We start from the raw sequence: 24,299 nt of genomic DNA, 5'->3' as shown, positions 1-24,299 counted from the left end.
CTATATTTGTGTATGCATGTGTGCGTGTATGTATGCGTGCATGCGTGCATGTATGCGGGTGTGCATTTGTGCGTGGGTATGTGCGTGCGTGCGTATGTGCAGGCGTGTGGGAATGCGTTCGTGTGAGCTTGTGTGTGTATGTGCGTGCGTGTTTACCTGTGTGTGTGTGTGTTTGTGTGCAGAAGAGCTTTGTTTGAGTTGGAGCCTTGATACAAACCCATACTCTTTCACCAAAGGAAAAAAAAAATAAAATTAACTGAGTGATGATGATGATGATGATGATGATGATGATGATGATGATGATGATGATGATGATGATGATGATGATGATGATGATGATGATGATGATGATGATGATGATGATGATGATGATGATGATGATGATGATAATGATGATAATGATGATAATGATGATAATAATAGTAATAATAGTAATAATAGTAATAATAGTAATAATAATAATAATAATAATAATAATAATAATAATAATAATAATAATGATAATAATAATAATGATAATAATAATAATGATAATAATAATAATGATAATAATAATAATGATAATAATAATAATGATAATAATAATAATGATAATAATAATAATGATAATAATAATAATGATAATAATAATAATGATAATAATAATAATGATAATAATAATAATGATAATAATAATAATGATAATAATAATAATGATAATAATAATAATGATAATAATAATAATGATAATAATAATAATGATAATAATAATAATGATAATAATAATAATGATAATAATAATAATGATAATAATAATAATGATAATAATAATAATGATAATAATAATAATGATAATAGTAATAATGATAATAGTAATAATGATAATAATAATAATGATAGTAATAATAATGATAGTAATAATAATGATAATAATAATAATGATAATAATAATAATAATAATAATAATGATAATAATAATAATGATAATAATAATAATGATAATAATAATAATGATAATAATAATAATGATAATAATAATAATGATAATAATAATAATAATAATAATAATAATAATAATGATAATAATAATAATGATGATAATAATAATAATGATAATACTAATACTAATAATAATGATAATAATAATAATGATAATAATAATAATAATAATGATAATAATAATAATGATAATAATAATAATGATAATAATAATAATGATAATAATAATAATGATAAGAATAATAATGATAAGAATAATAATGATAATAATAATAATGATAATAATAATAATAATGATAAGAATAATAATGATAATAATGATAATGATAATAATGATAATAATAATAATGATAATAATAATAATGATAATAATAATAATGATAATAATAATAATAATAATAATAATAATGATAATAATAATAATGATAATAATAATAATAATAATAATAATAATAATAATAATAATAATAATAATAATAATAATAATAATAATAATAATAATAATAATAATAATAATAATAATAATAATAATGATAATGATAATAATAATGATAATGATAATAATAATAATAATAATAATAATAATAATAATAATAATAATAATAATAATAATAATAATAATAATAATAATAATAATGATAATAATAATAATGATAATAATAATAATGATAATAATAATAATAATAATAATAATAATAATAATAATAATAATAATAATAATAATAATAATAATAATAATAATAATAATAATAATAATAATAATAATAATAATAATAATAATAATAATAATAATAATAATAATAATAATAATAATAACAATAATAATAATAACAATAATAATAGTATTGATAATAATATGATAATAATAATAATAATAATAATAATAATAATAATAATAATAATAATAATAATAATAATAATAATAATAATAATAATAATAATAATAATAATAATAATAATAATAATAATAATAATAATAATGATAATAATAATAATAATAATGATAATAATAATAATAATAATAACAGTACATCATACATATACCAAAGGCTTTTTCCCCGTACACGGGGGTAGCCAAAAAGAAAAAGGCATAGAAACCACTCCCACTCATTCCATTTCCTATATATTCCACTCCACTCCACCCTCCTCCCTCCCTCTTATCTTGCCACCTTCTTGATAACGGGTCATCCCTGCATCCTGTCCACTGCCCTGGGTCAGAAGCAGTGTCGCACAGGACTTCCATAGCAAGGCCGCTTCATAAATTCAGCGACCACTCCCCCCCCCCCTCTCCGTCCCCTCATGGAGAAAAGGAGAAGACGGGGAGAAATCCCTTCGGGCTGCGTCAATTTTTTTCTCATACATACTTCACCACCCCCCATCCCCCACCCACTCCCCCTCATGCATCACAGCATCATCTATACACAACCCCTCTCCATTCACCCCTATCTTCTGTCCTCTCCCGTCCTTCCTCAACAGACATTCCTCTCTTTTGTAATGCCCCATCCATCTCATCCTAGGACGCCCCGTCATATTCACTCCTTCCATCTCTACCTTCCACACTTCTTTTACTAATCTTTCTTCACTCATTCTTTCCATGTGTCCATGTTCTCCTCCTCACCTCCTCATTTCTCAACTCTATCCAGGCTAGTAACCCCTATCATACGTCTCAGACATTTCGTCTGAAACACACTCAAACTCTTTCTCTTTTTCTCTTTCATGTTCCATGTTTCTGCCCAGTACAATGCTGTTGGCACAATCACTCCTTCATATAACCTCCTCTTAGCATCCATTCCTAGATGTCAATTTCGCATTTCACTTTTCAATCCACTAAGGCATTTACTCGCTTCTGTCAATCTACTTTCTGCCTCCACCCCCACTCCTCCCTTTCCTAACACGTTCGCACTCAAGTATCTAAAACTATCCACTTCCTCCAGTCTTTCACCCTTAATGCTCACTTCCAGCTTGCTGTCACTCTCTCCCCTTGTACATCTCATCACCTTACTTTTGTCCACATTTATCTTCAGCTTCCTTCTTTCACACACCTTCTCAAACTCTGTCACTAACTTCCTCAATCCCTTTCCTGATCCTGCTACAAGCGCAGTGTCGTCAACAAACAACTGGCTTATTTCCCACTTTTCTCAATTTTCTTTAATCATCTCCAACCCCTGACCCACTACCCTTGCATTCACCTCTCGCACCACCCCATCCATGTAAAGACTGAACAGCCAGGGCGACATAACACATCCCTGACGAAGTCCCACCTTTACCTCAAACCACTCACTCTCTCCATTTCTAATCCTAACATAAGCTTTAATACTCTTGTAAAAACTCTTGACTTCTCTTAACAGCTTTCCTCCTATCCCATATATCTGCAGTACCTCCCACAGTGCCGTCCTGTCTACCCTGTCATAAGCCTTTTCCAGATCCATAAAAGCCCCCAAAAAATCCTTACCTTTTCTTATAGCTTTCTCACATATCTGTCTTACCACAAAAATCTGATCTACACAACCCCTCACTGTCCTAAACCCACACTGTTCCTCACCAATTACTCCCTCTGTTCCTCTCCTAATCCTCTCAATCAAGACCCTCCCATAAGCCTTCCCAACTACACTTAACAAGCTGACTCCTCTGAAACTACTACACTCACACTTGTCCCCCTTTCCCTTGTAAAGCGGAACTATACAGGCACTCCTCCAGTCCTCCATCACTCTACCCTCTCTTAAACAAACATTAAATAACCTCACCAGCCAGTCCATCATAACTGTGCCTCCTTTCTTCAGACATTCTGCATGGCATCCATCCAGACTAGGTGCCTTACCTGCTCTCAAAGGATTACAAAGGATTTACAAAGGCGGAGCATGCCGACAGGAGACCTTTTGATCCATATCTAGGTCGGGACCTTTTGATCCATATCTAGGTCTCATCATCTTAATAGCTGCTTTCACTTCATCCTTCCTTATTTCTCATCCATTTTCCTCACTCATCACTCATTTTCTTAGCGCTTCCCACTACAACTACCTTTCCCTCCCTATCCTCCTTCACATTTAGCAACTCCATAAAATACTCTGCCCACCTTCCTCTCACTGCCTTTTCTTCCATTATCATCTCTCCATCTGCACCTTTTACCTTTTCTTCTCTACTTGATTCGCCTCCTATGCACGAAGACTGATAAACACTTTCTGTTCCTTAGGTAAGTTAAAGATCGGAATGTCCATTGGCTTCAGGGAGATTCCGTCAGGTCCCGGAGAGAAGGTCAACTTCTGCAGGAGTGAGGTGGCAAAGATAAAGATCTCCATACGAGCGAGGGACTCCCCTAGACACTGACGACGACCTAAAAAAATCACATCTCAATGAGACTCCTTTCACGCGTATCCACTTTTCGCCGTGCGCCGTTCACAACACGTCGCTATGCACTCAAATATCCGTGGGTGTCTATGGACGCTTTCACGCGCCATGACCACGACCACGTGTGAAAGCGTTCAAAGACACCCACAGTGCTCTCAAGCACGACTTCGTGTCGTGGACGGCGTACGGCGAAAAGTCGATACGTGTGAAAGGAGCCTTAGTCACCGATTTAGAAAAATATATCATGTACTCAATAATGTAAACATTCAATGCACGTCAGTAATTTATTTCATTCATGACGTTCTAAGATATTCACCAATAGAAATAAACAAATCATTCATTTTAAAAGACTCTATACACGAAATATATTAGACATCAACTGTGTTATAACAATATTAACTAATTTTGATGACGTCATAAATAGTTTCATTAGAGAAACAAAATATCTTTCTTTATCCTTTTTTTTTTTTTTTTTTGTGCATTCAGTATATTAAGGACACGACTTGAGGTAATGCAACTCACCTACACCAAAGGGCATGAAACCATTCTTGTGTGTCACAAACATATTGTTTTCTAGGAAACGTTCAGGTTGAAACTCGGAAGGGTTCTCCCAGTATTTTTCATCATTGTGGCTACAGAAGCTGACAGGATACAAAATGCTTCCCTGCGAGACGAAAATCAATAAATAAATCAATCAAAAGACTTGTCAAAAAAAAAATGTATATACATATTTCCAGCATTTCTCTTCACAACATTAAACTAGAGGTTACTTGGTGCGGAAAATAATTTATTGCAGACCAATGCCACATGAAAAAGTTCATATACCAAAACACAAGCTTCAAGTCTGAAATCTGAAGATCTTGGGAAATACTAGTTGATTTACTAGTTCTTTTAAAGCTTGAAAAACGTTATTATTGTTATTATGTCTACATAATGTGTGTGTGTGTTAGTGTGTGTGTGTGTGCGTGTGTGTGTGTGTGTGTGTGTGTGTGTGTGTGTGTGTGTGTGTGTGTGTGTGTGTGTGTGTGTGTGTGTGTGTGTGTGTGTGTGTGTGTGTGTGTGTGTGTGTGTGTGTGTGTGTGTGTGTGTGTGTGTGTGTGTGTGTGTGTGTGTGTGTGTGTGTGTGTGTGTGTGTGTGTGTGTGTGTGTGTGTGTGTGTGTGTATTTACCTAGTTGTATTTACCTAGTTGTATTTTACGGGAAGGGGAGCTATGCTCGTGATGTCCCGTCTTCATATCTCATTTTATCTAAACTATTTTTAAATTCATTTATTGTTTTTGCACACACCACTGTGAGGAAAGCTGTTCTTTTTCAGATCTCTTCTATAGCTGTCTTTCTTTATTTTCTTTCCGTGCCCTCTTGTATTTCTGTCACCCCATTTTATCAGATTCTCTCTATCAATAATTTCTATGCCTTTCATGATTCTGTAAATAGCTATCAAATCTCCTCTCTCTCTTCTTTGCTCTAGTGTCTGTAGTTAAAGTTTGCTAGTCTCTCTTCATATGATAGTTTTGAGAGTGTTGGTGCCAATTTTGTAATTGCTCTTTGTATTCTTTCAAGTTTTTTTATACTTTTTTTTTGTACTTGGTGACCACATCGTTGCTGCATATTCCAATCTTGACCTTATCAGAGTGGTTAGAATTTTCTTCACCATTTCTTCATCCAGGTATGTAAATGCCACTTTGATTGTTCTTATTAAATTATAAGTTTCTCAAAAAATCTTATTTATATGTTTCTCAGGTGACATATTATTCATAACAATGACTCCTAGATCCTTCTCATTTTATATTTTTTTATTCCTTCTTCTCCCAATTTATATGATCCTGTTATTCTGTTTTTGCTTTTTCCAAATTCCATTATACTACACTTTTTAGTGTTGAACTCCATCTCCCACTACCTACTCCATTCCAATACTTTATTTTGATCATTCTGTAGTGACTCCGTGTTCACTTTTTTTAATAGTTTTGCATCATCTGCAAAGAAGCTCATATAACTTTTAATTTCTTCATCCATATCATTAATATATATAGCAAACATTACTGGGGCCAAAACTGTTCCTTGTGGAACACCGCTTATTACGTCATCCCATTTTGAGTGTTTGTCTCTTATTACTACTCTCATTTTTCTTTCTTGCAAAAAGTCTTCCATCCATTTAAGCAGTTTGCCCTGTATTCCTCCTTCAGTTTTTAATTTCATAAGCAACTTCATATGTGGTACTTTCATAAGCAACTTCATATGTGGTACTTTGTCTAGAAATGCACAATCAGCCCATCCATCTCTTTCTTGTATTATATCTATTAGCCTTGAATAGAAACATATTAAATTAGTGACGCATGATCGTCCTTATCTGAATCCAAATTGCCTTGGATTTAGCACGCTGTTTTTTCTAAATATTTTACCCATTTACTTTTTATAATTCTTTCACAATTTTTTGCTATTGTACTTGTTAGAGAGAGAGGTCTATAGTTGGTAGGATCTTCTTTATTTCCTCCTTTATATTTAGGTACTATATTTGTTGTTTTTTTTCAATCTTCTGGAACTTTTCCCTCTTTCAAGGAACTATTCATTATGCTATGTATTTTGTCTGCCAGTTCATTTCTGCATTCTTTCAAAATCCAGTTTGCTATTTCATCTGGTCCATGCGATTTTCTAACATGAAGATTACTCAAGTGTTTCATTATTTCATTCTTTGTTACTTCTATTTCTTTCATAGGGGGGGACTTTCTCCTTCCATTCGATCTCTTCCGGTTGTATATTCTCCCTTGCAAACACTGATTTAAAATGCCTGATGCCTGTTCATAATTTCCGCAATTTCTATTTCCTCTGTGTATTCAACTCCTTCTTGTCTTAATTTCTCCAAATCTTGTTTGTTTTTCAGTTTGTTGTTTACAAATCTCTAGAATAGTTTTGGTTGATCTTTCCATTTTTCTATGACATCTTTTTCATATTTTCTCTTTTCCTCTCTGCACGCTTGTACATATTCATTTCTATAACAAGTATATATTTTCCATTTTTCAGGTCTTTTGGGTTTCTTCCATTTGGTCCAAGCTTTGTCTCTTTTGTCTTTTAACTCCCTACAACTTTTGTTGTACCAGCACTTTACATATTCTTTTTCTTGTTTTTGTATTGGGACATACTTTTCCACTCCTTTTTTTATAATTTTTTGTCAAAATATTCCTCTTCTCTTCTACTGTTGTATCTTCTTTGTGTATTCTTTCCCATTTTTCATTTTGAAAGAATTCTCTTATTTGATCAAAATTTGTTTTTTCATACATCAATCTTCCTTTTCTAAATTGTTCATTTCTTTTCATGTATTTTTTCTCATTTAGTTCTAGTTCTATCAATATGTGGTCACTTTTACTTATTGGTGCCTGGTATTCTATCTTTTCCACTATTTCAGGTTCTGATGTGATTATTAGGTCTAGTCTCGATGGTTCTTCTTCATTTCTATACGTAGCGTTCTCCTGAATCCATTGTGTCATTGTGTGATCAATAATCATCTCAAGTAGAACATTTCCCCATGAGTCTTCTCCACCCTTTACGGTCATCTCTTCCCAGCAGATTTCTTTGCAATTAAAGTCGCCCATCATAACTATTCTTCCTCCATCTTCTATTATCTTTTTTAATGTTATTCTTGTGTCTTCTAACATACTTTTATGTTCACTCTCTTCCCACGAGGCTGTTTTTGGGGGCACGTAGTTTATTACAAACTTTCTGCTCTTCTTATCTCTGTCTCCTACTTCTATCATAATCATCTCTACTCTATTCTTTCCATATGTGACAAACCTCACGTTTATATCCTCCTTAGTCAGGAACATAACTCCACCCCCTTGTTTTATCTCTCTGTTTCTAATCCAATAATTATATGCATTGTGTCCTATGCTGTTGGGTGGTAGTGGTCCTTTTAATTTTGTCTCTACAATTGCCATTATGTCCGGTTCTTTTTCCTTCAGATACTCGTTCAGTTCATTCAGTCCTATTATTAATCCATCTATATTTGTGTAGGACACTCTTAACTTTCTGTTATTTCTATTGTATTCTCTGTTTCTTTTTTGTTTCCCTCTGTTATGGTCCATTTCCTCAATTTCATATTCACTACTCTCCTGTAGAATTCTTCTTTATCTGACTCCATTCTGGTCTCGTTTTTTTTTTTTTTTTTTTTTTTTTACTTCTTTCTTTTTCATTTTTTCTTCCTCTCTTTCCTCTTTATTCATTTCTCTTTTTATCCATACCTTTTTATATTGTTCACTTGCTGCTAGCTTCCCTGTTTTTGCTAAGATATTCTCTGCTATTGTTTGTGACCTGAATTTAATCTTAATTGGTCTGGTCTTATCTGTACTATATTTTCCGAGCCTAAACATCTCTTCAATTTGTTTTATTATTTCAGGTTCATCTTTCTGAACTAATTCTAGTAAACTGCTTACTTTTTCTTTTTCCTCACTGATTCTTGAAGTTCTATCTAGGTTATGTTTCTCTTCCATTCCCAATATAATTATACATTTCTTTTTATCTGCTAAGTCTCTTACTATATTCTCCTTCTGTCTCATCACTTTGATAACTGAGTCTTCAGTTTGTTCTTTCATTTGCTGTTTAATTATGTCAGTAAATGCAACTTTACTGTTTTCCTGCATTTTATTTCCAACCCTGTGCTTCTTTTGCTATGGCCTCTTTATTGTCTTTATTATTCCTCTTTAATTCTTAATTCTCCTCTTTTACTTCTTTTAACTGTCTTTTTAATTCTTCTATTTCATTAGTTAAATTTTGTTCGCCTTCTCTAGTTCTTCCAACTATTCAACTCTCTGCGCAATGTTGGTTACGTTACCGAACCTGTCTTCCCAATGTTCGATCATCTTATCAAGTTTCTCCTCTAGTCTTGTCAATTGGGGGAGGTTGGTATCCCCCCAACCCTCATTAAATCCCTGGAAATTATTATCCTCACCTTCCATTGTGCTGCTCTTATCTATATTTCTAATCTTTACATTTTTGTTAATCCCATCACCAGAATCATCGGTTTTCCGTTTGTTTACAAGACGTCTGGCCTCTTGGACCAAGTCCTCCCCTTCCTCGTTTCCTTCCATTTCCCTCAGTAATCCCTCCCCTTCTCCTTTTTCCTCACTTTTCCACGACACCACGAGTTATCCCCTTCCCTGTAAATACAATAGGTACTTCCTTTGCGTTGAGGTCCACGAAAATTTCACTTTTTCTTCAGAACTCTAATCCTCGCCGTCCATCCGACAAAAGTGTGTGTGTGTGTGTGTGTGTGTGTGTGTGTGTGTGTGTGTGTGTGTGTGTGTGTGTGTGTGTGTGTGTGTGTGTGTGTGTGTGTGTGTGTGTGTGTGTGTGTGTGTGTGTGTGTGTGTGTGTTTACCAAGTTGCATTTACCTAGTTGTATTTTACGGGAAGGGGAGCTATGTTCGTGTGGCCCGGTCTGCATATCTCGATTTAGCTAGACTGTTTTTAAATTCGTGTATCGTTTTTGCACACACCACTTTCTCATCTAACTTCTTCCAAACGTCTATTACCCTTTGGGGAAAGCTGTTCTTTTTTCAGGTCTCTTCTATAATTGTCTTTCTTTATTTTCTTTCCGTGTCCTCTTGTATCTCTACTATCCCATTTTACTAGATCCTCTCTATCAATAATTTCTATGCCTTTCATGATTCTATAAATAGATATCAAGTCTCCTCTCTCTCTTCTTTCCTCTAATGTCTGTAGCTCAAGTTTTGCTAGTCTCTCTTCACATGATAGTTCTGAGAGTGTTGGTGCCAGTTTCGTAATTGCTCTTTGTATTCTTTCAAGTTTTGTTATACATGTTTTGTACTTGGTCACCACGTCGTCGCTGAATACTCCAATCTTGGTCTTATCAAAGTGACCAGTAGTTTCTTGACCATTTCTTTGTCCAGGTATGTAAATGCCACTTTGATTATTCTTATTAAATTATAAGCTTCCCAATTTTTTTTTATATGTTTCTCAGAGGACATATTATTCATAATAGTGACTCCCAGGTCATTTTCATTTTCTACTTTTTTAATTTCTCCCTCTTCCAATTTATATGATCCCACTATTCTTTTTTGTTTCTTCCAAATTCCATTATACTACACTTCTTAATACTGAATTCCATTTCCCACTTGCTACTCCATTCCCATAGTTTATTGAGATCACTCTGTAGCGACTCACTATCTTCTACAATATTCACTTTTTTCAACAATTTTACATCGTCCGCAAAGAAGCTCATATAACTTTCAATTCATTTACCCATATCATCAATATATATAGCAAACATTATTGGGGCCAGAATTGTTCCTTGTGGAACTCCATTAATCACTTCATCCCAATTAGAATGTTTGTCTCTTATCACCACTCTCATTTTTCTTTCATGCAAGAAGTCTTCCATCCATTTCAGCAGTTTGCCATGTATTCCTCCTGCAGTTTCTAATTTCTTTAGCAATTTCTTATGTGGCACCTTATCAAAAGTTTTTTTCAGGTCTAGAAATGCACAGTCAGCCCATCCATCTCTTTCCTGCATTACATTTATTAGCCTTGAATAGAAACACATTAAGTTTGTGACGCATGATCGTCCTTGTCTAAATCCAAATTGTCTTGGATTTAGTACGTTTTTTTTTTTCAAATGACTTACCCATCTAATTTTGATCATTCTTTCACAAATTCTAGCTATCGTACTTGTAAGAGAGACCAGTCTATAGTTATTAGGGTCTTCCTTGTTTCCCCCTTTATATATTGGCACTATATTTCCTCTTTTCCAATCTTCTGGAACTTTTCCCTGTTTCAATGAATTGTCTGTTAGTTCATTCCTGCATTCTCTCAAAATCCAGTTTACCATTTCACCTGGTCCATGCGATTTTCTGACATTGAGATTACTCAAGTGATTCATTATTTCATTCCTTGTTACTTCTATCTCTTTCATAGGGGGGACTTTCTCCTCCCACTCGATATCTCTAGGTTGTATGTTCTCCCTCGCAAACACGATTTACAATGCTTGTTCATATATTCTGCCATTTCTATTTCCTCTGTGTATTCAACTCCTCCTTGTCGTAGTTTCTCTAATTCTTGTTTGTTTTTGAGTTTGTTGTTTACAAATCTGTAAAATAGTTTTGGTTGATCTTTATATTTTTCTATGGCATCTTTTTCGTATTTTCTTTTTTCTTCTCTGCACACTTGTACATATCTATTTCTATAACTAGTATATATTTTCCATTTTTCAGGTCTTTTGTCTTTTTTCCATTTATCCAATCTTTATACCTTTTGTCTTTTACCTCGCTACATCTTTTGTTTTACCAACACTTTACATATCCTTTTTCTTGTTTTTGTCTTGGAACATGCTTTTCCACTCCTTTATATTTTTTGTCAAAATATTCCATTTCTCTTCTATTGTTGTTTTCTCCTTGTGTATCCTTTCGCAGTCTGTTTTTTTGAAAGAATTCTCTTATTTGATAAAAAAAAAATCCATACATCAATCCTCCCTTTCTATATTGTTCGTTTTTTTTATGTATTTTTCCTCATTTAGTTCCAGTTCAACCAATATGTGGTCACTTTTACTTACTGGTGTCTTATATTCAATCTTCTCCACTATTTCGGGTTTTGACATGATTATTAGGTCCATTCTCGATGGTTCTTCCTCGTTTCTATACCTAGTTTTCTCTTGTATCTATTGTGTCATTGTATGTTCTATAATCATATCGAGTAGTACATTTCCCCATAGATCGTCTCCACCCTTCACTGTCATCTCTTCCCAGCAGATTTCTTTACAGTTAAAGTCACCCATTATAAATATTCTTCCATTATCTTATTTAGTGTTATCCTTGTGTCTTCTAACATATTTTTGTGTTCTCTCTTCCCACGAAGCCGTTTTAGGAGGCACATAATTTACTAAAAACTTCCTGCTCTTCCCATCCCTGTCCTCCACTTTCATCATAATCATCTCTACTCTATTATTTCCATATGTGACATTCCTCACATTTATATCTTTCTTAGTCAGGAACATAACTCTACCCCCTTGTTTTACCTCTCTGTTTCTAATCCAATAATTATATGCACCATGTCCTACACTGTTGGATGGTAGTGGACCTTTCAATTTTGTCTTAACAATTCCCATTATGTCCGGTTCTTTTTCCTTTGGGTAAGCATTCAGTTCGTTCAAGTCTGTTATTAAGCCATCTATGTTTGTGTAAGATACTTTTAATTTTCTGCTACTTCCATCGTGTTTTCTGTTTCCCTTCTGTTTTTCTCTTCTATGAACCATTTCCTGACTTTCATATTCACTACTCTCCAATACAATATTACAGGTCAATCCACAGCATTAATACCCTATCTTTGCACACTGATATATCCTATTTTGCATTAGAATGAATTGAGGATATTCAGAAATTTATCATCAGTGTAACAATTTCATAGATTTGTAATGGCAAATGAAATTGTATTGTTACGTCCATGGACGTAAAAATGTATTCTTACTTTTCTTGTGAAAAATCAGAGGTGGAAAGAGTAAATTGTACGTTGTATGTCTGTCAAAAGGTAACGGTACGATAATTTATACTAATTTCCCCCCGTCTCCGGCGTCGACCTGGGCGGGTGCGTTAGGGGAAAGGTCGACAGTGTGTTTGTGAGCGGCAATGATAAAGTCGCCTTCTCTCTAACTGGTATTGGTCAAAGAGTCGCCCAATAGTGGGTTATACGCAGTTAGAGGGAGGGACAAGTTACGTATTGTGCCGCCAAATCATCACTTGACCATGCTCATGCCAAATATGTCAACGAATGCAGGTGTAAGGACAGGAATTTTGAAGGGATATTATTTTTGGAATTTCGTTTTATTTATCTGTTTATTTATTTGAGTGTTGACTTGAGAGACGGTTTTACTCAACCAAGAAGCAAAGTAGAAAATAGAGCCTTAATAGACCATGAATTTATTCTATTCTATGTCTGCCTATCAAGATGTGTTGGCAAAGATCCTTACTATAATCATTGAAGAAAAACATACAATAGGAGATAGCTACAAATATATTTCAGCTGATTTTGGTTCAACTAAAGCTTCGAGACGACATTAGAATGTTCTCGAACATAGCGGGCGCACCGTAGCTCCGCCCATCCGTGACGTCACTAACACGTTCGGACAGAGGCGTAAACTAAGGCCATTAATTTTAAGAGTAATAGGAAAAATTCCCAACTTTCAGTTCAGGATTCCACTAGAGAAATAGTTTAGGGAGAGATTGTAGCAGCTAGGGGCTCTGTTGAGAAGCGAAATGAAGTTTTACGAAATAATATAACAGGGAGGTTAGTAGTTTACCCATAGATACGAACACATAGCCGTCTCGTTCTTTTTGTGCGCAGCTAAAATTTTAATCTGATGCCAAAAACTATTCCGATAACAGATATGGAAAAAGGGGTTTAAGGGAGTGTACTTCACAAACACTTTGCGTATATACATTAGCTATGAGGGTGTAACCCTTAGAGTACAATTCTGTCTGTGATCGTTCTCTAATAAGAATACGGGGTTGAAGGTAGACACAGTGCTGGAAGTAGACACAATATTGTAAGTAGACTTATACAGTGACCGGAAGGTTGGAGCGTAAATAACTACGTTTTTCCACGTGCCTGTGACCTTACTTATGATGCCCATAAGCAAAAAAAAAAAAAAAACTGTGTTATTAAATATCTCGCATACCCATATATTTTTCATATTGTAAGGATCAATAGATTGTCTAGTTGGAGAAAACCACAATATACTTTTGTATTTCCTTACTATATTTTTGCTTCAGTGTAATAATTAACACGTAGCAAACCTTCACTTATATTCTTTTACTACCCCACTTGGGCATAGGCCTTTTCGCTACCCAGAACCAACCCCGAACGACCTGAGTAAAGGGGACGGAGTCAGACGTGAATAACAAGGAGCAGTTTCCATTTATGGTCAGATATATCCATATAGACGATTGGGTGGTGGCAGCGTGTACCTTGATTTTTTATTTCCCAAATCGTTCTTATGTGGGTATCTCTGATCACTCCCATCGACGGCACCACATTATTAATAATGTGGGGGTGTCGATTGATTTAGTGTTTAACCAAGAGCACCTCCAATGGGAGTGATCAGAGATACCCACATAAGAACGATTTGGGAAATAAAAAAAATCAAGGTGTACGCTGCCACCACCCAATCGTCTATATGGATATATCTGACCATAAATGGAAACTGCTCCTTGTTATTCACGTCTGACTCCGTCCCCTTTCCTCAGGTCGTTCGGGGTTGGTTCTGGGTAGCGAAAAGGCCTATGCCCAAGTGGGGGTAGTAAAAGAATATCAGTGAAGGTCTGCTATGTGTTAATTATTACACTGAAGCAAAAATATAGTAAGGAAATACAAAAGTATATTGTGGTTTTCTCCAACTAGACAATCTATTGATCCTTACAATATGAAAAATATATGGGTATGCGAGATATTTAATAACACAGTTTTTTTTTTTTTTTTTTTTTTTTTTGCTTATGGGCATCATAAGTAAGGTCACAGGCACGTGGAAAAACGTGGTTATTTACGCTCCAACCTTCCGGTCACTGTATAAGTCTACTTACAATATTGTGTCTACTTCCAGCACTGTGTCTACCTTCAACCCCGTATTCTTATTAGAGAACGATCACAGACAGAATTGTACTCTAAGGATTACACCCTCATAGCTAATGTATATACGCAAAGTGTTTGTGAAGTACACTCCCTTAAACCCCTTTTTCCATATCTGTTATCGGAATAGTTTTTGGCATCAGATTCAAAACTTAATAATAATAATAACTATCTACCTACTATATCTGCACTATATCATTTAACTCACATATTGACATTTGTTTTCATTAATCTTACAGAACGTATCCATACCTGTTATCGGAATAGTTTTTGGCATCAGATTAAAATTTTAGCTGCGCACAAAAAGAACGAGACTGCTATGTGTTCGTATCTATGGGTAAACTATTAACCTCCCTGTTGTATTATTTCGTAAAACTTCATTTCGCTTCTCAACAGAGCCCCTAGCTGCTACAATCTCTCCCTAAACTATTTCTCTAGTGGAATCCTGAACTGAAAGTTGGGAATTTTTCCTATTACTCTTAAAATTAATGGCCTTAGTTTACGCCTCTGTCCGAACGTGTTAGTGACGTCACGGGTGGGCGGAGCTACGGTGCGCCCGCTATGTTCGAGAACATTCTAATGTCGTCTCGAAACTCAGTTGAACCAAAATCAGCTGAAATATATTTGTAGCTATCTCCTATTGTATGTTTTTCTTCAATGATTATAGTAAGGATCTTTGCCAACACATCTTGATAGGCAGACATAGAATAGAATAAATTCATGGTCTATTAAGGCTCTATTTTCTACTTTGCTTCTTGGTTGAGTAAAACCGTCTCTCAAGTCAACACTCAAATAAATAAACAGATAAATAAAACGAAATTCCAAAAATAATATCCCTTCAAAATTCCTGTCCTTACACAGGGACCAAAGGAGCACGAGTCTAATGAACTGCAGTTAGCGTCAACTCAGAACTTCGTTTTAATCCCTGCGTACCCTAAGGACCACTACATATATGTTAATATATACAAAGGCCCTCACTCACAAAAGGAAAAATATCAAGGGAAAGAGATATAGAAGCAGGGAGGCAAAAATACATATAGACAGAGATACAGATATAAAGAGAGATAAATAGATGGATAAATAGGCAGTTAGAAAAGAACAAGACTGAGAATTAGAATAAAAAAGGATTCTTCCACAGATATGTTATGAACACCTGTTCTCATCACATATACATACATACCTACATATACGTGCATACATACATACATATATACATACAAACATATTTGCCTACATACAGAGACAGAAACAGAAATGACCATTTATATAGAATTCCCACCGTTGCACGAACACAACATGTTTTTAGGCTAGGGTGACCCTAGTTGCGTTTTTGCAACTTTTATCTTTCTTGATGTTCTAGATATGATATGAGGTACTCGGAATCTTTAGATTAAATGTATAATTATTTTAATCATTTGAGTAATTACTGTAACATAAGAGCATGATTCAAATTTCAGCATAATATGAATAGTTTATGATACTTATGTCTTTTTCCTTGAAGACATAGTGAATGAAAAACTCAGCCAATTTTAGAAGTCACTGCACTAGAATCAAAGAATCCTTGAAGCGAAAATTTTGCTGCATTTGATTATTACAAATCTCAAATGAACACTGACATGGTCATAAAAACTCTACCAACTGTCATTCAGGATACAGGTATGAACAAATTGAACCACGTTTTTTGTTGCAAAAACGCAACCATGGCCTTATATGGGATATATGTATATCAGGTGGTCGTTGGTGTTCCGGTGGATAACACCGCCTGTGTTATCCACCGGAACAGCAACGACCACCTGATGGATTGGGATAACGCAGAGCTTCTTTTTAGTGAACCATACAGGGTGAGGAGGAAATGCCTGGAAGCGGCCGCCATTCAAAGCTTCAAAACCATTGAGCAGAACAGAGGCATGTTCAACATCGCCCCTCCTATCATCCATCTGTTACCCGCATTATACAAATGTTTGAAATGTACCCCTTAGTCCACTTCAGCAAACTGTCCGAAATGTCCTCCTTTATCTCCACCAAGTCCCACCCGTCATCCATCTGTTACACGCATTATACAAATGTATGAAATGTCCCCCTTAGTCCACTTCAACAAACTGTCCGAAATATCCTCCTTTATCTCCACCAAGTCCCACCCGTCCCCTTCTCCACCTACCACCCACCCCTCCCTGATAACCTCTCCCAGTTCCTTCCCCGTCGGCCTATATGTGATGAGATTCAACATCGACTGAAGTGTGCTGGAACTGCCTTCGGTCGTCTCCGTAACAGAATTTTTCAAGACCACGATATCAGAACCGACACCAAAATGGCCGTGTACAACGCAGTAGTCATCCCAACACTTCTGTACGCATCCGAAACTTGGACAACGTACCGTCGCCATCTGGACACGTTGGAAAAGTCTCATCAAAGATGTCTACGGAGTATCCTGAACATCAGTTGGAAAGACTGAAGAACTAATGTTAGCGTCCTGAAAGCAGCCAAAGCAACAAGCATTGAGGTTCACATCATCAAAAGTCAACTGAGATGGAGTGGGCATGTTGTTCGAATGTCCGACGACCGTTTATTAAAACAGATTTTCTATTCGCAACTGAAAGAAGGGAATCGGAAGAAAGGAGGACAGAAGAAGAGATACAAGGATCTGTTGAAGGCCAACATGAAAAAGTGTAACATCGACTTCAACAACTGGGAAGAAAATGCAAGAGACCGAAACTTCTGGAGGTCCACCATTCGCGAAGGAACAACAACATTCGAAATAAACCGAATTGGTCTCATCAGCCACCTTCGGGTGCACAAATAACCGCACTCAGACCAGAACGAAGACCATCATCCTCTGAAGAGAGAGGGATAGCCACGACGATATGTACTCAGAGTGTTTGCCATATGCCTGTACTTGAAAAAGCTGTAACAAGCGAAACGTCGTACCAATAAAGGTTTCGATCTCACACGGTGTTGATTCTCACAGTCTTGTCGGCTTTTGCCATTGAGTTTCAAGTTTAACTTTACCTTAGGGATCCTGTGCCCATGGAACTCAGTGTCCTCTGCAGTGCAGTGTTGGACGCCGAGGGATATTAAGGAGATAATCCTCTGAAGCTCGTGCAATGTGGCCTCTGTGTAAGGCATCCTGAAACAAGAAACGCGGTGAGATTGTAACGAGGAACCTACACCAAGAGGCACTGAATAACTGTGGCCGAAGCCATCATCTGTGCTCTCTTATGCGCTTTGGGGACTGTTGGGGCAGGTTCGAACTTTCACTGCTGGAAATCGGAGAGAAGTGCTGAATTCAAACCCACACCTAATCAAATTCGAGACCATCACGCTTTCAATTACGCCACCAGTGCACGAAGTGAGTGAATAGATAACTAAATAGATGAATGAATAAATAGATAAGCGAGTAAAGAAGTAAATAGATGCATAATTAGATAAGAAAATCAATCAATCAGTTCATCACATAAGATAGAATTAAATTGAATTAAGTTAAATTAGAATAAATTAAATTAAATTAAATTAAATTAATAAAATTAATTTAGATATAATACGATAGAATAGGATGAAATAATATAAATTGAAATAAAACAAATTAAAGAGTGTATCGAGTCAGACCCAACTTGGACGGAAGGAGACTGACGTAGCTGGCTTATGGCAAAATTATGATCGTTTATGGGTGTGATAACGAACGACGATGACGATGACGAAAACACATATACAACAGCGGTAACAAATATGATAACACCGACAAGACAACACAGTGAGGACAACATCAACCCCTCAACTTGGGTGAGAGACCCTCACTTTGCCTTGTCCTCCCACGAGGGCTGAATCTCTGGAGGAACCACTTTATCGATCTCCTGCTGCATCCTCTTCTGGACTTCCGGGTAGCGGGCCATGTAGAAGATTAACCATCGGAGGGTGTAGGAGACCGTCTGGCTTCCGGCGCCGAAGAGATCCCAGATGGAGGACACCAGATCTTGATCTAGGGAAGAACGCAAAGAGAGAGAAGAATCTTAGGTTTTTAAGCATTTAAACCCCAAAATTACAAAGGATTACAAAGGCGGAGCATGCTGACAGATCTTTTGGTCCATATCTAGGTCGAGTGCAAAAAAAAAAAAAAAAAAAAAAAAAAAAAAAAAAAAATAATAATGATAAATAAATAAACGAATAAATAAAAATATAATAATGTAAATAATAAATAATATAAAATAAATACATATAGTTAAATAATAAACAAACAGGTAAATAGTAAATAACAATTAATTGACATATAATTAATAATAAATGAGAATCAAGCAAATGATAATAAACAGAAAAATTATGACAAAACAAATAAACAAATAATATAAAGTAAATGATAGTCATTACAGCACCTTGCTTAGGTGTTTATCTAAATGATTCTTAAAGCTTCGAACTAAACTCCATTGCACTGCCTTTGCAGGAAGTTTATTCCAGTCATTAACTACACGGTTGGCGATGTTGCTTCTACCCACTTCAAAATTAAATCTATTTCCTGATAGTTTGAGACCATTGTTTCTCGTCGGATTCTCATTCAGTGTAAAAATATTGTTACTTTTGATGGTGTCAATTCTTTTTAGAATCTTAAAGACCTGCACCAAGCCACCTCGGAGTCTAAGCATTTTTAGGGAAAGCAGATTCATATGTTGTAATCGATTTTCGTATGATTTATTTTTTATATTTTGGAATCAGTTTTGTGGCTCGCCATTGTACTTTTTCCAATCTGTCAATGTCTTTAATGAGATTCGGTGACCATACTGAAACAGCATATTCCAAATGTGGACGAACTAACGATTTATATAGCTCGTTAATGAGTGATGGACTTTTGAAGTCAAAAGATCGCGCAATCAGCCTTAGAATCTTATTTGCTTTCTCAGAGGCTGAAATATACTGTTTGGATGATTTGAGATCGTTACTGATAATTACGCCGAGATCCTTTTCACTATCCACTTTTTGTAACGAATTTCCACATAACTTGTAAACGTACTTACTCTTATTTTTACCTATGAGCATAACCTTGCATTTACTTGTGTTAAATTTCATTAGCCACTTTTCAGATCATTACTGTATTTTATCTAAATCTTCTTGAATATCTAATTGGTTTGAGTGATCATTTGCCATTTCATCCAATTCTGTATCATCAGCAAATTTGGAAACAGTAGATTTTAGTCCATGGTCTATATCATTATATACACTATGAATAGAAGTGACCCAAGAACGGAACCCTGAGGAACTCCACTTGTAACAGTTTTCCATTCAGAAGATTTTCCATTTAAAACAACTCTTTATTTTCGGTCATTCAACTAGTCCAACTTAATAGGCTACCACTTATTCCGTGTGAGGCTAATTTGGTATGTAGTCTTTTGTGGGGGACGGTATCAAAAGCTTTTGCAAAGTCTAGATATATTAACTCTATATTGTTTCTTTTGTCATTAATCGAGATAACTGTGTTGTAGAATTCGAGTAAGTTAGTCAAGCAAGAACGTTTTCGTCTGAAACCATACTGGCTATCATTTATCAAACAGTTACTTTCTAAATGATGTTCGATAGCATCTCTGATGATAGTTTCCATTATTTTTCCTACGATTGAAGTCTGTAGTTATTTGGTTTCATTTTGTCACCTTTTTTGAACATGGGAGTAACGTTAACTAGCTTCCATTCTCTTGGGACATCTCCGGATATGATGGATTTCTTGAAAACTTCTAATGGAACATCAATCTCATTTTTCATTTCCTTTAAGATTCTTGGATGCCAACCGTCAGGCCCTGGTGTTTTATTAACTTTAAGTGTCTCTATACACTTTTTAATTCTTTAATTTTTTTATATTTACCATAGTGAGTAAGTTTACCCTAGACTTTTCACAGGTTTCAGTTTGGAGTTCACTTTGAGGTGTTTCGTTTACGAATACTGAGCTAAAATAATTGTTTAAAATATCACACATTCCTTCATTTGAATATTCAAGTTGACGGTCAGCAGATAATAGCGGACCAATGTGATTCCTAACAACCTTTTTATCTCTAATGTAAATATAGAATTCTTTGGGATTCTCTTAGGATTTATCAGCGATATTCATCTCGTATTGTCATTTTCGTTTTTTTTTTCTTTCTAATCTCTCTGTATTAATACATAACTTTGATAGTCATTAAGTAAACCCTAGTACTTGTATTTCTTATAAGCCTGTCTCTTTTTAGCAATACTTTTTTCAGTTTCTTTGTCAAGCCATTTTGGGTGAGCTTGATTTGGAGGACGTCTGTCCTTAAAAGGAATGTAAGTATGAATCATCTTAGTGAGCGCATTTTGAAATATTTCCCACATGTGATCTACAGTCCTATGAACTGAGCTTTACTGAAATCGGGTATTTTAGAAACACAAGTATCTATTCTAAAAATTCTAGTAGTTTGAATCTAACTAAGTTATGATCACTATTTGCAACAGTTTCACCGACTTCTACATCGGTTATCATGCTTTCGCGGCTAGTAAACAATAGATCGAGTAAGTTTCCATGTCTTGTGGGCTCTTTTACATGCTGAACTAAGTAATTGTCACCCAGAAAATCAATCAAGCGACTACCTACATGGCCATGTTCAAGGGTCATCCAATCAATGTCAGTAAAATTGAAATCACCCATTATTAATAGGTCCCGGTCGCAGAAACTAGACAGTTATTGAAATAACAGTTTGTCGTCAACTAATGATAATGTCTTTGGCCTATATTTTACACCTACATTAATTTTTTGTCCATTTGTTTGGGTTAATTATACCCACAAGCTATCATATGCATCCAGTTTCACTTTCTCTAAAACACAGGCATGGACATTGCATTTAACGTACAACAGAACACCCCAACCTTTCTTGTGGTTTCTATCCTGATGAAAGTGTTTATATCCCGATATATTGAATTCAGGTTCAAACTCTTTACCATTTAACAGTGTCTCGGTCATTCCTATCATATCGAGATTTTCGCTTTTGACATACGCCTGTATTTCTTGGAATTTGTTCCTATTACTACGAGCATTAAAGTACATGGTTTTAAGAAACTCGTGATTATTTCTTTTTGACACGTTTGGCATTCAATGCCTCATTTATATTTCTCCCATCAAAATTAACATTTCCCAGACATCACAGACATCTGGTCGTTCACGGTCATCCGATCACTTTTGTATACTTTGTCCCCCTACGTCACCGCGTTTCACACTGAGCTCCCGACATTCATTGACATTCTGTCCGGCATCCCTTTCTAAAATCGTATTCTGTCCTCCAGTGACGTTAAATCCTACCGTGATATTTTGTCCTTCACTATCATTACATCCCATCGTGATATTTTGTCCTCCACTGTCATTACATCCCATCGTGATATTTTGTCCTCCACTGTCATTACATTCCATTGTGATATTTTTGTCCTTCATTGACATTCTGTCCGGCATCTCTTCCTAAAATTATATTTTGTCCTCCACTGACATTATATCCTACCTTGATATTTTGTCTTCCACTATCATTACATCCCATCGTGATATTTTATCCTCCATTACCATTACATCCCATCGTGATCTTTTGTCCTCCACTGTCATTACATCCCATCGTGATATTTTGTTCTTTGACAATACATCCTAATGTAACATTTCGTTCTCTACTGACATTATATCCTAAAAATATATTTTGTCCTATTCTGGCGTATTGTTCTACATTAATGCTACACTCTACCCTGTTTTCCCCAGTATATTCTATTTCCCCTTCCCTTTGGGTTTCTACCCCGAAAAGGGAACTAGTTCACTACAAACTCCCACAATGAGGTTTGTAAAATCATCTTTTCCTCGGCGGGTAAAGTGGATCCCATCAGAAGCGTAAAGGTCATGACGCCTAGAAAAGAGATACCAAGGATCAAGAAAGAGGTATCCAAGTTGCTTGCACAGTCGTGATCCTCTCATTGATCCTTTGTTGCTCTAATGTTCCAACACGAGCCAGCGTAGATCCTCGGTACGATCTCACAGACTACGTGACGGCTCTCACGTTCCTTCATCTCCTGAAGGAGGACCTTGTAATTCTGAACAAGTTCCTCTGATCTCACCCCACCCACATCGTTACTTCCCGTATGAACAATCGTAACCAGGTTCGTCCGTCTTTGCTTCCTGATGGTCTGGGCACAATCGGTGATCCCATGACCCGGTTGACATACAAGCTTGCAACGTCGTTTAGTCCTCCGCTGCAGGATGTCGTCATAGCCTCCCACCATGGAGTTCCCCATCACCAAGAACTCCTGATTTCGAGCCACTTCATCCTCCAGCAGAGCAAAACTATTGGCTAGAGCCAGCGGTTGCTCCACAGGGCACCCACTTACCGAACGAGGGATCGACAAACTGGACCCCGCGGAACGCCACTCGCTCACGGTAGTGGCAGAGGGGAAGAAGTGAAACGCTCTTTGGGTTGTAGGGAGGATTCACTCTTCTCACAGAGCGCACTCCTGAGAAGACGAATTTCCTCCTCACACATCCTGAGACGGTCCTCCAGATTCACACAACCTTCACAAGTCATTTCGCTCCTTCAGCAATACAAACGGCAAAGAGAAAATATAAATCAACAAAAGAAACCGAAGCGGTCTCTAAATAAACTAAATACACGAAGCTTATTCTGCTTACCTTGTACTATTACTCCTACCTTTGGAGTACAGTAACAGAATACTGTTTTGATTCTAAATTAATAGAATACTACACTTTTTCTTATATCTATCTTAAGTATCTAAGCCCTTGGACCAATACGTCCTTAAGATCTTATGTAGCTGGACTTATAAGTCCTAAACACCTTGAATCATTGGACCACTGAATCCGTAGATCTTTAGACCCTTAGCTTTTACCTAATTAAAAAAAATCGTCCTACAAGATTCATTTGTGGTGAGGTGAATGACAAAAAATTATACAAGGGCTTAGAAATTTACTTCAAAAAACAGGATTAGGCTTCTTAACTTACGATCTCTGGAGAGACGTAGAGTGCGGGGTGATAAGGTATAGGCACTCAAATAGACAAGGTCATTATATTAAGACAGCAGAGTATTCTAACCATAATCCCACAGATTACAACACAATGGAAAACTACATCGCAACATACATACGCACATACATACACACACACCACCAACTTCTTCCTCCACGTCACCAAACCGTGAAGTACCCCTGATTCCAAAGAACACCTTTTACTCATACATAATATATTATGTAATTTAGATTAATAACCATAATATATAAATAAGCAGAAATAACTATACATTCTAATTATTATAAAATAAAATAGTATCCAAAACTAGTATGACCAAAATAAAATGTAAACTATTTATAACCTGTAAATTATTCAATA

General features: G+C 35.7%; 1 protein-coding gene across 2 annotated transcripts in view; it reads right to left on the bottom strand.

The window, feature by feature from the left end:
• Positions 1–2,010: 2,010 nt before the first annotated feature.
• The window catches only part of LOC143038011 (cytochrome P450 2L1-like), a 56,767-nt gene continuing 34,478 nt past the window's right edge, over positions 2,011–24,299 (bottom strand). For both annotated transcript variants that reach the window (XM_076206846.1, XM_076206856.1), the window contains 4 exons: positions 18,739–18,919; positions 17,953–18,070; positions 4,846–4,987; positions 2,011–4,309 (listed from right to left, as the gene is read on the bottom strand). In XM_076206846.1, coding sequence (XP_076062961.1) covers positions 4,131–4,309; positions 4,846–4,987; positions 17,953–18,070; positions 18,739–18,919 — 620 coding nt within the window. In that variant the 3' untranslated portion in view covers positions 2,011–4,130. The remainder of the gene's footprint in view (positions 4,310–4,845; positions 4,988–17,952; positions 18,071–18,738; positions 18,920–24,299) is intronic.

The sequence above is a fragment of the Oratosquilla oratoria genome, chromosome 2, assembly GCF_046742065.1.
Source record: "Oratosquilla oratoria isolate Oo_2021 chromosome 2, ASM4674206v1, whole genome shotgun sequence".
Taxonomy (NCBI): Eukaryota; Metazoa; Arthropoda; class Malacostraca; order Stomatopoda; family Squillidae; genus Oratosquilla; species Oratosquilla oratoria.
Note: the sequence above shows the minus strand (reverse complement) of the source record. Positions and strands in the feature narration are given on the sequence as shown.